Below are 16063 nucleotides of genomic sequence, written 5' to 3'. Positions count from 1 at the left end.
CCCACCAGATGGGCAGGGTATAAATAATAAATTATTATTATTATTATTATTATTAGTTAGGCGGTATCTCCTCTTGTGATGTAAGAAGGCATCACTTTTCGTTCTGCCCTGCATTTGCCACCTGCAGCACTGCTTCCATTCCACTACAATGCGTCTTCCACCAAAAATGGCATTATTTGCCTCACTGTCCACGGTGGTGAATTCTGTAACTTAATTCACATTTAGTAATGATGCAAATTACACTGTCACCACAGTTTGCTACCCAGGTCATATCAATGCAAAGGGAATGCAATGCAAATGAAGGATAGGACCATGATCAACTACATATTGTCTGTGGACTGAATGCAACAACAATGAATCTTATTCACTGGGTTGATTTCCCTTCTAGAAAGGGACGAATAAATAAACAGCAGTTTCTGCTCCTATTTCCATTTCTCTGTCTTTCCTACTCTTCTCCCCTAATTTCTACCAAACACTCACAACTGGCAGGAGTAGACAATAGGAAGCTGCAGGGCAGGGTAGCTGGGTTTGAGAACTCATTTTATGGTAATGACAAATATATTGTCTTTTAGAAATCAAACCTCCCTTGGAAACTCATCAGACCACCAGGCTAGCTCACAGAGAATGGACCACTCCTCCATACAGGAACTCAAACAGAGCTGTTGGCAGTCCTGACTTCTGTGTGACCGTTTTTTTGTGCATTTCCTTTTCAAATTGATCCTGAACCCTGCCTCTCACTTTAGAGATTCTACAGTTAGTCTGCAGGAAAAGTTAAGCCCCATGGCTGGCATAACTGGGGGTGAAGTGGGCTGAAACTTTTTGGAGAGAGGCTGGGAGGTGACTTTGACCCCCACCTGAAACCCTGGAGAGCACTACCAGTCAGAGTAGACATTACTAGGCTAGACGGATCAGTGATCTAACTTGGTATATAAGGCAGCTTTTTATGTACTGCTCCTGCTATCGGATGGCACAACAAAAGACGGCCACTTACATAAAGGTTTCTTGACTTGGCAAGGCATATTTGACAGGTCAGTTTTTGCTCTCTTGACTCCATATGCAAACCAGTTATAGATTCGGGGGATTGTCTTTTATAAGTACAGTGGTACCTCGGGTTACATACACTTCAGGTTACATACACTTCAGGTTACAGACTCCGCTAACCCAGAAATAGTACCTTGGGTACTTTTTCACTTTGCTCAACAATATCACCCCACTGGCGTTGTATGTTCCGGCTCAAGGCTGCTTCGTACATTTACTGGTACACGTCAGACAGTTCCACTTCTGGCATTTTAGCTGTAGTGGATCTCTCAAGAATGTGCTAAAACGAAACAGTGAAGCAGCCCTCCGTCTGAAGGCTAATGGAAAATTTTTGCTCTCCTGACTGTTCTGGGAAATCCATCCCAGAGCCTCCTTCCTTGTTCAAGGCACATAAAAGCTCTCAGCGCACAAAACAAGTCCCAGTTTACCGACTGAATCACATGTTCTGAACCACAGACACCACCACTGTCCCACTCTGGGATGAGAACACTGATACCCATTTAGAGCTACTGAGCAGAGAACAACAAGGCATTTCATGAATCGCTTCTACAACTGGAGAGGAAAAACACCCCAGGAAATTTAAGAAGTGGAATGGTGCTAATCTCAGTCCACACAAATACTAATGGAAGAGCAGTGCCGCTTCACTTAACGACTGTTCAGTAAATGTAATGCCAGTCTGGAGAGCGAGACTGCTGATCTACCACATATTCATCGCTGTGAGGATTGAAGCATGCGGAAGAGTAATCCTACAGAGAATCCGAGATTAATTTATACAAAAGCAGCAAAGTAATTCTCTCCTGCTACTATTTGTCTCTTCAAAATCTGTTCTTAACTAGCTTAAGAAGAGCGCCAAACCGGTATGGTTTGCATACTCCCAACGCAGCTTATAATGTCATTTCAAATAAGCCTGACCTGATTAAGTTTTGACTACAGTAAACCTAATGAGATGGGGCAAAGCTATTCAGAAAAGAAAGGCTCTCCAAAGGTAAGCTTCTGGGATCCAGAAAAACCAGAGACTGTATTCTGTTCAAAACTTCTAGTCACTTACACAAGGTAGATGCTTTAGAGGTATTTAAAGGACACAGCCACTGTGAATGCCCGTGTTTCTCAGGGCTCTCTCCCTGATGAGCTGATTGGTAAAAGCCTGATCAAGTACAGAGGTTATTTGCATTAGAAAAAGAATTTGCAAACAGCATTTATGGCAGAGAAACGAGAACATTTGGAAATAGTCATGTTTTCCCAGCTGTTTTGGATTACTGTAAACATCAAAAAGGAAATAGGAAAAAGAACAGTAAACAAAAATACTGAAATATATACAGGGGCTGAAATTAAAAGTACACCAAGGTAACAACAACAAAATTACAGGTAGATTTCTGAATGACTCAGTGACTCCAACAAGGGGTTGTATTATTTACTTGCTTTCAGGTAAGAAGGCACAACAATTCTCAAAATTGAAGGATAACTGTTTAACAACCTGGTCATCAAGGCCTCTTGAGAATGTAAATCAGTCTTTCATCCTTTCTAGGTGGGAGTTAGCAAAGACCTCCTGCAAAGAAAATTCCCCAGATGGTTTCAGATCCACTTCTGAAACATCAGTAATCTTGAGACACATTTTCTTAAGAAAACAGGGCACTTCTGAGAAGTATTACAACTCCAGAAGAGGCTGCATATCCAGATACATGTGAAGAGAATTAGAGAAGAACTGAAGCAGGAATGAAACGTTTTTCTTCTACCACCAAATAGCAAGAGCAGCTCCTTTAAGCAAAACTATTCCTAATGTTTATTGTTCACAGAGCACCTTGGGGTTCATGTGGTTAAAAAAATGTAGGCTTTCTTGACAGAGCAATCTTGTCTCCTGCAAGCCTAACAAGGGAGCTGTGCTGTGCTTGCACACGCACTAGACATCTGGGGATCTTTATGAACACAAACACATGGTTAAGCCATACCAAATTAAGTACAGTAGCCCTTTCAGCATCAATAAAGACTTTAATTTTAAACAGTAGCCCTATAAAGCAATAGCTCTGCTGAGTCTGTTAAACAACATACAGCTGTCAAAACCAGCAAGCTAACCATTTGTATTATAGAAGGCAATTATGTCCTTTCTACAATCTGTAACATATTGTTTCAGGAGCTGTTTCACAGAATGAGCCACTGTTGGGCAGAAATGATTCAGGGATGCCCCAAGATACATGTTTATTGTCATAAAATGTATACACCACTAGACTGAGGTTTATTTACAATAAAGATGAAACTATAAAATTATCACTTAGAAAATTAACAACAAAAAATTTTTTTTTCCTTCCAGTAGCACCTTAAAGACCAACTAAGTTAGTTCTTGGTATGAGCTTTCGTGTGCATGCACACTTCTTCAGATATCTGAAGAAGACCAACACGGCTACCTATCTGTAACTAAAATTAACAACAATAATTTAAGACTTTCAAAAAGTTAAAACAACAATAGACAAAAGCAGATTAAAACTTGCATCAACTTTCTGAACATCTGGGTAGGATCTGGTCTGAAGGCCCATGAAGCCAACAGCCTGGATTCCATGATGGTCTAAAAGGTGGGGTAGAAATGTAATATATCATAAATACATATTGGCTGAAATTTTGAAGAAATTATGAGAATTCCCAACTTGTAAGCATTTTGGACAGGCACTACGGATATGGTTCCCCCCGCTATATATTTTCAATATAGCTGTGTTTTCTTATAAGTCCTGCAAGCAATCTCAAAAGTCAAAGACACAAATATAGGCTTATGAATAGTCATTGTCCCAGAGCCAGTAGAAAGTCAAAATTACTGTGTGTGTATGTTCATTTTTAACTTTGTCTAGAATTGAAAGAACAACTGTTGACACTGAAAAACTATTAAATTCACGGGTAGCCTTGTTTTGTTTTGGTTTTTTTTAAAAAAAGAAAGCATAGAATTTTATAAGCCTAGGAAGATCTTCACCCTTCTGAAATATTGTCGTAATTTGTTCAGGAGGACAAATCCTTACAGCCTGGTGAGATTAGGAAAACAGGAAACAGGCCGAATCATGAGATGTGAACATATTTGATAAGGTATTATCATTATTATTTTCATAAAGAATAATCATGCACATTTTGATCCAATAGTCACTTGCCGCATTTCTTATTTAACATGGAACTATGCACACAAGGCAACCAGTTTGTCCAAATTTGGATGACACAGCAAGTGGCAGTTAATCTAAAACTGGAACAAAAGATTTCCAATTCCTTGCACCCACGCTGGGAAGCAAGCTTTGTTCCGTATGTATGAGAGTAATAGATCATTCTTGGAATGCTTGAAAAAGGAATACTTCTCTCATCGCAAAGTATTGGAAGACACAAGATCTACCCACTCTGGAAGAATGGCAAACGAAGTTGATTGACTTTATGGGATTGGCAGAAATGACTGGCAGAATCCGTGACCAGGGAGAAGAGTCGGCAGAAGAAGAATGGAAGAAATTCAAGGACTATCTACAAAAATATTGCAATATTAATGAATGTTGAATGATGCAGGATTGAAATTAATTGGTTTCTAGCTGTAATGGTAATAAGATTATGAAAAAATGGTCCCTTTTTTCTTGGTATATAATCAAGAGTTTAAGATATAGTAATATAAGAGGATGGTTAGAAAATAAGGGGTTTAATTGTAATGCTGGGAGACAAGGATTTGCTGGATAAACAATTCGAACTGGAATACAAGAAGGGGAGGTATGAGGAGGTCAGTGAAAGATGTGATTGAAAAATAAGTTTTGAACGTTATGTGTTTTTTTATTATTTTTTCTTTTTAATTTTTTCTTCTTTATTGTTTGTAAAAAATGGAAAATGCTAATAAATATCTTATAAAAAAAAGAAAAGAAAAATACTTCTAACTCTATCTAATGTTCTCAAGACCAGGAGGTGGGGGGGGGGGACAACCTGTCTCGCATGAGGTGGCACACCTCTGGAAGGAGCCGGTCTGTAACTTGCGGGTGCTCCTGGAGCCAACACTGTCACTGGAAGCCACAGTGGCCAGGTGTGCCTTTTTCCAGCTACGGCTGGTTCACCAGCTATGTCCCCTTTTTGACAGAGAAGACTTTGGTACTCCATGTTCAGGTAACGTCCAGACTGGATTATTGCAATGGGCTGTACATGAGGTTGCCCTTGAAGACTACCTCTGAAACTTCAGCTGGTCCAAAATGCCACAACCAGATTACTGACTGGGATTCCTTTTAGAACTCATATAGCACCTGCTTTAAAACAGTTCCATGGGCTACAAGTTCATGTCTGGGTCCAATTCAAGTGCTCACATTAATGTTTAAAAGGTCTCAAATATTTGAAAGACAGTCAACTTCCCTACAGACCCTTTTGGGTCTTAGAAGTCAACGGATCTCTTTAGAAGCTTGGAATGGTGCCAGTGGCCCTGGAGAGGGTGTTCTCTGTGGTGGCCCTTAAAGGTAAAAGTATAGGGACCCCTGACCATTAGGGGTCCGTGGCATGTGGCCAGCATGACTAAGCCGCTTCTGGCGAACCAGAGCAGCGCACGGAAACGCCATTTACCTTCCCGCCGGAGCGGGACCTATTTATCTACTTGCACTTTGACGTGCTTTCGAACTGCTAGGTTGGCAGGAGCAGGGACCGAGCAACGGGAGCTCACCCCGTCGTGGGGATTCGAACCGCCGACCTTCTGATCGGCAAGTCCTAGGCTCTGTGGTTTAGCCCACAGCACCACCCACATCCCTGTGGTGGCCCTTAGGTTATGCAATTCTGCGCCTACAGAGATTCACCTGGCACCTCCATTATAGTTTTTGTCGTATGAAGGTGCATCCTTGTTTAGGCCCCCTGCATCAGCTCTAATGCTCTTTGTCCCCACTGAGGGAGAGAAGACTTGCTTTATTATTACCATATTTTTTGCTCTATAAGACTCACTTTTTCCCTTCTAAAAAGTAAGGGGGAATGTGTGTGCGTCTTATGGAGCGAATGCAGGCTGTGCAGCTATCCCAGAAGCCAGAACAGCAAGAGGGATTGCTGCTTTCGCTGCGCAGCGATCCCTCTTGCTGTTCTGGCTTCTGAGATTCAGAATATTTTTTTCTTGTTTTCCTCCTCCAAAAACTAGGTGCGTCTTGTGGTCTGGTGCGTCTTATAGAGCAACAGATACGCTATATTTCTGTCCTGCCTTCCCTCCAAGGAGCTCAGCATGTCTCTCTCCCTCCCGCAGGCCCTTTATCCTCACAACAACTCCTATGAGGTAGGTTAGGCTGCAAGACTATGACTGGCCCAAGATCATTCTCAAAGCTTCATGGCTCAGTGAGGATTTGAACTCTGGTTACCCAGGTCCAGCACTCTAACCACTACACCACACTGATGAAGGCTGTGGGCACATGGCAGCTGGAGTAATGAGCAGAGGAATGGGAAAGATGCCACTGAGTACAGGCCAGTATGGAATTAAGAGGTGCTCAATGCATGAAGCAAGATACACTTTGAAAGGAAGTGTTGAGGATTTTTGCGCTGCTGTGGGAATAATGCTTAGCACCGACTTTTTCTTCTTCTTTTGTATTCCTTGGTTCTTTCTTTACAAAGGGCTTAACCAACTGATTCCTCCTGACCTGCAATACATCCCACAATTAGCATTTTTGAAGCAAAGAAATAGAGCTGTACTATCCACATTTATTTTCCCATTTTAATATCAAACAAGCAAGCTACTTAAACTCCTGGCTTCACTGTAGGATTAAACCACACAATTCTCAAGTGGCTTTCATTTATACAGAACGGCCTCTTCTAGAAAACAGAAAATGGCATCTTCTTTAAATAGCTCACCATGCAATCTTGAACTTCCTTATTCCTAGTTTCCCCCCTAGAGACAGATGTTTGAAAATAAATACAGGCTGAGGTCATAAACAGGGGGTAGGAAGAAAATGAGAACAGACTAAGGCAAGAAAGTAATCTATCAGCCAGAAACATGATAAAAGACTGAACCTCTTATCTCTAGTCCACAGAAGCTCTAGATCCCAGTGATGCTCTGTATAAAAAGGCTTTAAAAAGTTACCAGTGTACAGTATTAAAATAAAATACAGCACACAAGGTTTATTTGGCTAATCGCACTAAAATCTCAGTCCAGTGGACAAAGCCTGACCTATCGACTTGATATTAAACAACGAGCAAGATACTTTGTCTACACTTTTTCCTTGTCTACAGAATGAAAATTTGCACCCGGTGCCTTTAGGTCACCATGAACTCAGTATATTTTTTTAATACTTCATACGGAGATTTTCCAAGTTGTACTACAGGTCTTCTCTGAACGTTTGAGTCCCAAGAGAAATTTGAAGCAGTTACATTTCATCTTCTCCTCTAACCCATTGCCCCAAGTTCTATGATAGCAGATTATGGCTTCATCTTTGATCCATGATAAAGAACCTGCTTGAGACTTTCTCTGAAACAGAAGCTTCAGAGTCCCCAACCCACCATCCCCCTTTTTGGAACCCTAGCTGGAGGAGAGTTAAACTTGCGTCCCCACTCCCATGGGACTGTTGTTTACATAACTAGAAAGAACTTAACTGCATTCAAGTATCTAATTTGACCCACACCATGCAGGAGTGAAAGGAAGGTATAGTGGGAGGGGGGTATCCATGCAGCATTTTCCTTCTTCAGTGTTCAGCATAAAGGTAAAGGCAAAGGGACCCCAGACCATTAGGTCCAGTCGTGGCCGACTCTGGGGTTGCCAGCAGGACTAAGCCACTTCTGGCGAACCAGAGCAGCGCACGGAAACGCCGTTTACCTTCCCGCTGGAGCGGTACCTATTTATCTACTTGCACTTTGACGTGCTTTCAAACTGCTAGGTGGGCAGGAGCAGGGACCGAGCAATGGGAGTTCACCCTGTCGCGGGGATTCGAACCGCCAACCGTCTGATCGGCAAGTCCTAGGCTCTGTGGTTAAACCCACAGTGAAGTAAAACAGCGCTCCCCACCCCTGCGTCTTCTTGTTTGTACCCAAGGTTTCAAAGAACAGGAGGCAGTCAATGGCAACCACAAATAATGGCTGGTTATCAGCCAATCCAAAATCTGCAGACCTAATATTTGTCCACTTGCGTTTGAGTTTCAAAGCCATACTTGTTAACATTTCAGCATTCTCTGGTTTTCTTTGTAGTATTTTTCTACTAGTTGAAAATGAGTACAGTGGTACCTCAGGTTAAGTACTTAATTCGTTCCGGAGGTCCGTACTTAACCTGAAACTGTTCTTAACCTGAAGCACCACTTTAGCTAATGGGGCCTCCTGCTGCTGCCGCACCGCCAGGGCACGATTTCTGTTCTCATCCTGAAGCAAAGTTCTTAACCCGAGGTAATATTTCTGGGTTAGTGGAGTCTGTAACCTGAAGCGTATGTAACCCAAGGTACCACTGTAAATGCTTTAGACCTCCGTAACCAATTTTAAAATTAATACCCCTTCCTGAAGAATCCAACTATTTTTTACACCCACACCCATGTGCCATCTTCTGCTGTTCAGTTGTCCAGTTTAGGAATCAGCATCTTAATACTGTCCCCCCATTTTGTGATAAATGTCTCCAATCATAGTAACAGTGACTTTGGATTGTAGCCAATGAACTCAACCCATTAGTGTAAGGATTTCTGCTTGCACAACAGGCGCTTCCCCTTCCTCTCCCCTTCCAAATCTGTTCTGGGATTCCCCCAATCTGCCAGAGCAGATTGAGAGGGGCATGTGGGAATCCAGTCCAGGGCAACACCCAGCCCAGCTTTCTATGATCCTGTTTAACACATTTATATCCCTCCTTTCCTCATAAACCCCCTCAAAGCAGACGGTCTTCCTGTTACACAATTAAGATTGCTACTCAAGGTTGAAAGTCTAGTGTTACACCCTTCAATTTTCCTCTTTCCTATACAATCAGTAAAAACCTCAGTTATCCTTGCGTGTACCATTTAAATTATTGCCCCCCTCCCTATCCTTGAAGCTTTCAAATACAGGCAACTTGTATGTCTTGCAAGAGACAGTTCATTTCTTTGTATAACTTTCATTATTCAGAGAAACACTAATTAAATTCATGTGGAAAGAAACGTGCAATGATGCAGGAGTTCAATCACAAAGATGAAGTAAGACCTAGCAGCTTTCCCCCCAAATGAGCTTCAATCCATCAAAGCAATTACTCAAACTACTGCAGCATTTGTACACTTGAGAAAGCCACTTGCCCTGCTTTACTGCTCAAGCTGTTCTGTGGCATACACAAGTTAGTGCAGGTGGGCAAACCCTTTTGTTCTTAGATGACATTGATGCATAGCCATAAACATAAGCTGGCACAAAATGCTCTGCCCATAATTCTAAACTGTTTAAACCACGATTATTTAGTCTGTAAAGATGCACCAGCAATTTAATAAGAACAACACCCTCAGCAGACATTTTTCGGGGTGTGCTGAGGGCTGCACCTATAAAGTGGGTGGGAAATTCTACTTGTTCAAATGTTCTTTCACAGGCACTGTTAGATATACAGTACACCATGGTTATCTGTAACCAGAAGTAAAACCATAAGAACAGCCTGCTGGATCCTGTTCTCAGAGTGACCAACCAAATACCTATGGGAAGCGTGGTGTATTGGTTAAGAGCGGTAGTCTCGTAATCTGGTGAACTGGGTTCGATTCCCTGCTTCCCTGCTTTGAGACTCCTTAGGGATACCAAATCCAAATCCAAACTCCTCCTCCTGTGGTTACCATCAGCTGCCATTCAGAAGCATGCTACTTCAGATAGTGAAGATCACAGCCCAGGCATCCCCAAACTCGGCCCTCCAGATGTTTTTCTGACGACAATTCCCGTCATCCCTGACCACTGGTCCTGTTAGCTACGGATGATGGGAGTTGTAGTCCAAAAACATTTGGAGGGCCGAGTTTGGGGATGCCTGTCATAGCCATCAGGGTTAGTAGCCATCGATAGCCTTATCCTACATTATTTTGTCTAATTCCATTTGAAAGCCATTCAATGATTCAATTCAGGGGATAACGTATTTGGCTCAGTGGGCCAGATCTTTATCCACCCCACCTGAGAGAGCCAACCTTGGCAGGTGGAAAGGACCATCTCCTGTCAGCTGATTGACAGGGGGTTGGTCCTTCCAGGAGGGGTCAACAAAACTCCCTGCATATCAGCTGACGTACAAGGTGTTCAGTTCTGCTTTCTGCAGCCATCTGACCACAGATATCAGATATGGGGCAGGTAGGTGTGGTTTAGGGAATAACTATAGTAACCTCCTGACTAACCTAGGTCCATGGCTGGCTATATGTAGTATCCTCAGTCAAAAGAAAGGCCTGTTTGAGAGTTTGTCACACATATAGATTTTAGGCACTAAGGCATTTTTGCCATCATTAGAGTTTCTGGCCTTGCCAAGAGAGGTCCTCCTGACACACAGCTCTATTCATCCAATGTATTGTGGGAGATATTCTTAGGACGTGCATGATGATGCTTATTTCCCTCCAAATGAAATTAGTCCAGAAACAGAGATAAAATTCACTGTAACAAATAGTCAGCTGCAAAGGGAACGATTATTAATGATTACCAACATATACACTCAGAAAGAGAGACTATGGAAAGTAACCACATTTCTTATTTTGTAGCTTAGGATACAATTTAGACACTTTGTGTCTTGGTCACACTTCTAGTAGCTGTCCAGAGCTCCAGACACCGCACTCAGAAAATCTTAAAATCAAGACCCTGAAATAGCTACTTGTCACATGTGTACCACAGAAATGCTCATTTAATTACACTCCCCAGCTACACTGTCATTGCCATTCCTTCTCACAGGCTACCTCAGGGTATAGGCACACCTTTAAAACAAGACTTCAGAGGAAAGGCTCTAAGCTGTCTGATAAAAATCAGCAAAGCAAATACCAGAGCTATAGCTGTCTTTGCACATGTTCACTTAATATGGTAAGTTAACATCCAAGAATACTTTTTCTCATAGAAATAAAAAGAGGCAGCCTTTCAAGTATACAGGAGGTACAGCTCTTTAAAAGAACTTTAAAATAACTTTCCCCCAATCAAGCATGGTATATTTCTTACACAATGAAATGAAGTTTGAAGGTCTTTGGGTACCATTCATCACATTAATACCACTACAGGTCTTTGCTTTTAGAGGACATAGGTCTAAGATGGTTTTATCTAACAGGCATATTCAGACCAAATATCACACCCATGCCGTACATTTGAAGCACATGGCTTCCCCCCAAGAGTCCTGAAAACTGTAGATTATGCCTCACAAAGCTACAATTCCCAGCACCCTTAACAAATCACTAAAGCATGAATCACTGCACCAAGGCTATCCCTGTCCAAGAAGAAGCTGTAGTCCACATACCAAATGAACCGAGCCTCAAGTGACAAAGATGGATCCAGGATTGCTGCCAAACTACAAATGTATTCTTTCAGACGAAGATCAATGCCATTAAGACAAAAAAAAATTTTCTTTCCAGTAGCACCTTAAAGACCAACTAAGTTAGTTCTTGGTATGAGCTTTCGTGTGCATGCACACTTCTTCAGATACCTTTATCTGAAGAAGTGTGCATGCACACGGAAGCTCATACCAAGAACTAACTTAGTTGGTCTTTAAGGTGCTACTGGAAAGAAAAAAATTTTTTTGTTTTGACTATGGCAGACCAACACGGCTACCTATCTGTAACTGAATGCCATTAAGAACAGAGAAACTGTCGATTTCCGAGGCACAACAACTGTACCTCTGTCTTCCCAGGATTCAAGCTCAGTTTATTAGCCCTCATCCATTCCACAACTGGATCCAAACAATGTTCCAGGCCATACTCAGCTTCTCCTGACTCAGATGTTATGGAGAAATAGAGCTGTGTTGTATTCAACATACTGAAGATGATTTTTCTCAAATTCCCTAATGACTGCTCCCAACAGCTTCATATAGATGCTAACCAGCACTTGCGACAGGGTTATAACCTGTGGCTCACCACAGCACAGGGACTGTGGGACTGAGATACAGTCTCCCCATGCTATTCTCTGGACACAGCCCTGCAGATGGATTGGAAACACTGTAAAACTGTGACCCCAGCACTCACCCCACAGAGTCACTCCAGGAGAATACCATGGTCAATGCAGCAGACAGACTGAGAAGCAGAACCAGACATGCATTTCTCCATCCCACTCCACCAGGGCAATGAAGGCTGATTCTGTCCCCAAACCACACTTGAATCCAGATTGAAATGGACCTGAATAGTCCACATCCTGCAGGAACTCCTGAAACTACTTAGCCATCATACTCCCCACCACATTGTCCAAGAAACAGGTGTACATGACTGGGTGGTAGTTTTCGTAAACTGCAAGGTCTAGGGGTGGGCTTTTCAGGAGTGGACACACTACTGCTTGTTTAAGAACAGCATGGATCATTCCATCACATAGAGACATGTTCAAAACACCCTCCCTCCCCGCATTTGGCTTTTACTAGCCAGGATGGATAGGGTCAAGAGAGCAAAAAGCTGTTTGCATCATTGTTTTTTATTTTTGAAGTAATTAAGCACACACATTTCCTATGCAAGCCTTGATTTCATCACCCCCACCAACAGAAAATGCAAAAGGGTGTGTGTGAACACTTAGCAATACTAGGGTGGTAGGACCTAGCAAGAACCAAAACATTTCAATGCGTCCCTAAGCAACAGACTTTAACATTGCACAAGCTAAGTAGGATAACCTGGACTGCAGAGGAGGCCTTAGAAAAGAACTGACAGAAACCAATGAAGCTAGTTAGGAATCCGGAGGAAGGATCTGTGTTGCTACTCCTGCCTGCTGAGACTACAAGAGCTGTTCACCAGATCATCTCTTTACAGAGACATGCTGAAACATGAGAGTTAGAACAGGAAGTTCAAGTTTCGCTAATCTTCTATGGTGAAAGGAGAGCAACTCTGATTTAAAAATTTGAAATAATCAAGGTGTTTAACCATAGGATTGTCTGCACCTGCTATCACCTCTGACATAAAATGCCAAGATATAGATGGCTGCACAGCATCTGTGCTCTAATACGGCTAACAAAGCCTGAACTGGTAAAATAGTGTATCAATCAATGCTAGTTAACGCGCGCTCTCTCTCTCTCTCTCTCTCTCTCTCTCTCTCTCTCTCACACACACACACACACACACACACTATATATATATATATATATTAACAGAAAAAGAGGACGGTATCTGCAGCAGCAAGGTTGCTAATCTGTAGCTTACCTTTAAGGCCTCTATGACAAGATCTCTTGCTTCTAGTTCCCCTTCAAGAATGCTAAACAGAGTCAGTAGTTCAGGTTTGCTGAGTTTTTCCAGATTCATCTTGAACACCTGGAAAGAGAAAGTTTAATTAGATATTGTTTTTGAACAGCCAGCAAGCAATAAGGTATATATGACATGCAAGTCTGAAGTTTCCAGATGAGAAGCTCCATTACCAAAAGCTCACCACTCCTTTCTTTATGGCCACCATTGCTACTTGCAAATGAACAACCATTCACCTTTTCCCTTGGGCTCACTAACAGATGCACACCCAGATGGCCTGGGAACAGCACAAGCGCTAATATAGCAGCATTAGGCACCAAGTAACAACCCCTTTAACCAGGATAATTAATATGAGTGTTCATTATAGATATAGAGATAGGTAGATAGATATGTACAGTGGACTAGCGACATAATTAGACGTTTAGACTAGATGGCTGGCTATTATGCATTCCTAAAATCTGAAATATTAAAATGGATGTTTGAAAAATAATCACTACGTGATACAATCGGCTTGCATAGAGTAGCATGACAGAACCACATATTACACAGCTTACTTTCTGAAGATGTTTTCTGACAACGTTTTATTACTTGCTCATACTGGAATCACTAGAAGTTATCCCACCTTATAAATGTGAAGCCCCAGATATTAGAAGACACTACACTGCAAATCACTTGAAAGCAACATTTCTTACATATTCAGCTTATTTCATCAAGTACTATTTTATATTATACATATATTATGGTGAGCATGCACACTGACTTTATTATCTACAGGACACTTTTTCTAAAATGATCGTTTCTGCTTAAGAGACAATTGCATACAAAATGTTCCACCTCGGCCACCACTTTGCAAGCTTTTTGTATTATCCACATAGATCTAAACAAAGACTGCATTCATGCTTCAGTTTACTCTGCATCCAGAGTGCTCCTACTGCTGGTTTGTGAAGTCATGCACACATCATATTAGCCTCAATCTACATCTATCCTGTAGCTTCTTGAGAAATACTGCATTTTGATGAATTTTACTCTAAAACAACTTTGATCAGATTTGAAAATGTAAGCCATTTGAAGACATCCTCAACCCTTCGCCATTCACTGGTGTGGAAAAACAGTGGGAAACTTGGAAACACATCCAACTATACTGATATGTACAACATGCAAATGTAGTTTCAAATGCAGCAGAAAAAATGACCTCACTGCATTTTAAGCTGGTAGTGTATACATAGCCAAAGATTCGTTTAAGGAACTGGTTTTCAACCAGTGCCATGGCACCCTGAGGTGCCTTGAATGATGGTCAGGGGTGTTGTGGGCAACACTGGCCTCTGTCCCTCTTTCCCTCCCTCTGATGCCCTCTCCCATCTCTGCCTCCCAAAGGCTTGCACAGCTGTTTGTTGCAGCAGCCCTGGCTACAAGCTCCACAGCTGAATGGTGCCTCTGGGGCTGGCCAAGGGGTGTTTCCCAGGCCCCTGTGGGGCAGTGTGAGGAGGTACCTCTCTTAGGGATAGGGGGGCAGCTCAGAGACCAGGGGCGGCAGCTGTCCCTGCCCATAGGACTCCCAAGGAAAGGGGAGGCTAAGGGAACACTCCACAAGGGTGTTCACAAAGGGTGACACAACTGGGCTCCTGAGCCCCACAGGGGTGCCACAGAAAGAATGGAGCCATGGACTCAAAAAGATTGAAAACCTTTGGTTTAAGGCATGACAGTTTTCCAGTTGCTGATGGAAAATGTATGAATGTGCTGCTGAGCATGTCGTGAGAAATTAAAGAGTTCTACTGAAATCCCACAGCATTTAATTGGATTACTCCCGTTCAGGATAAAACATCCAAATTATTCGGTAGAACAGAGAAAAGACGCGACTGGTCTCATTTCTCCAAATGAAAGCATGACTATGCCTCCTTTTATGGGTTGTGTCCAATACTATCCCTACTCAAAGTAGACCCATTGAAACCAACTAAGCCAACTTCGTTCAATTAATTCCTCCTGAGTAGGACTTAGCCAGATACAACTCTATGGTATTGCAGCTGTTTAAAATCCAGTGCAAGTGTTCGTTACAACGATCATAATACGACATAAACTCAGTGCTGCAGCTAAACAAGTCGACTGTCTGGGGGAAGTTTAAACAGTTTGGAAAACTCATAAATGCCTGCTTTCATGATTTCCTACAAGACCAGACATCCAAATTGGGTTCGACACAACAAAGGAGGTGGCACATTTCTCTTGAAGTAACAGCCACATTTTCCCCCTTTCTGAAAACCTTCCCTGAAGCACACATTTAAGCGGTTACTATAACATCCTGGCAACTTTAACTGGCACTTCAGCAAGGTCACTGCTACATAAAGCAAACTATGATGGAGTCAGAGGCTAGACCATAATTTACTTAAAAACAAACAATTCCTAACAGCTGTACTGCTGCAGACTGAAAGTACACCTTTGTCCTGAGTTTTTAAATCTAGAGTTTGATGAGCCCATATACAGTTTTCACAAGAGGATATGACCTTTAAAAGAAATAGTACCGCTACAGAAAAGTAGAGAGATCAGTGGAAAACAGTTAGTAACTAAAGTCCAAAATGTTTTGCTCACAAGCCGTAACCTGATGCCTACGTATTCCACTAATTTTAAAATACAAAGTGAAAGTCTGTCAGATATTTTCAACTTGGGAATGCTGTAAGTTAAAGCTGCCTCTTGAGCTTAGGAGTTCTTCTAGGCAACTATTTTTAGCTGCCTTTTGGGTTCATAGATTGTATAATCTGGTCTTATACTGTCTTTGAATCACTTTATTATTT

General features: G+C 42.0%; 1 protein-coding gene and 1 long non-coding RNA gene across 3 annotated transcripts in view; one reads left to right on the top strand and one right to left on the bottom strand.

The window, feature by feature from the left end:
- Positions 1-16063, top strand: part of LOC310766316 — a 153892-nt gene that overhangs the window by 97092 nt on the left and 40737 nt on the right. The gene's annotated exons all lie outside the window — the stretch shown is intronic.
- The window catches only part of LOC310766107 (CTTNBP2 N-terminal-like protein), a 36348-nt gene that overhangs the window by 11216 nt on the left and 9069 nt on the right, over positions 1-16063 (bottom strand). For both annotated transcript variants that reach the window (XM_083622068.1, XM_083622069.1), the window contains exon 2: positions 13242-13349. In XM_083622068.1, coding sequence (XP_083478194.1) covers positions 13242-13340 — 99 coding nt within the window. In that variant the 5' untranslated portion in view covers positions 13341-13349. The remainder of the gene's footprint in view (positions 1-13241; positions 13350-16063) is intronic.

The sequence above is a fragment of the Podarcis filfolensis genome, assembly GCF_964270895.1.
Source record: "Podarcis filfolensis genome assembly, chromosome: 7".
NCBI classification, from domain to species: domain Eukaryota; kingdom Metazoa; phylum Chordata; class Lepidosauria; order Squamata; family Lacertidae; genus Podarcis; species Podarcis filfolensis.
Note: the sequence above shows the minus strand (reverse complement) of the source record. Positions and strands in the feature narration are given on the sequence as shown.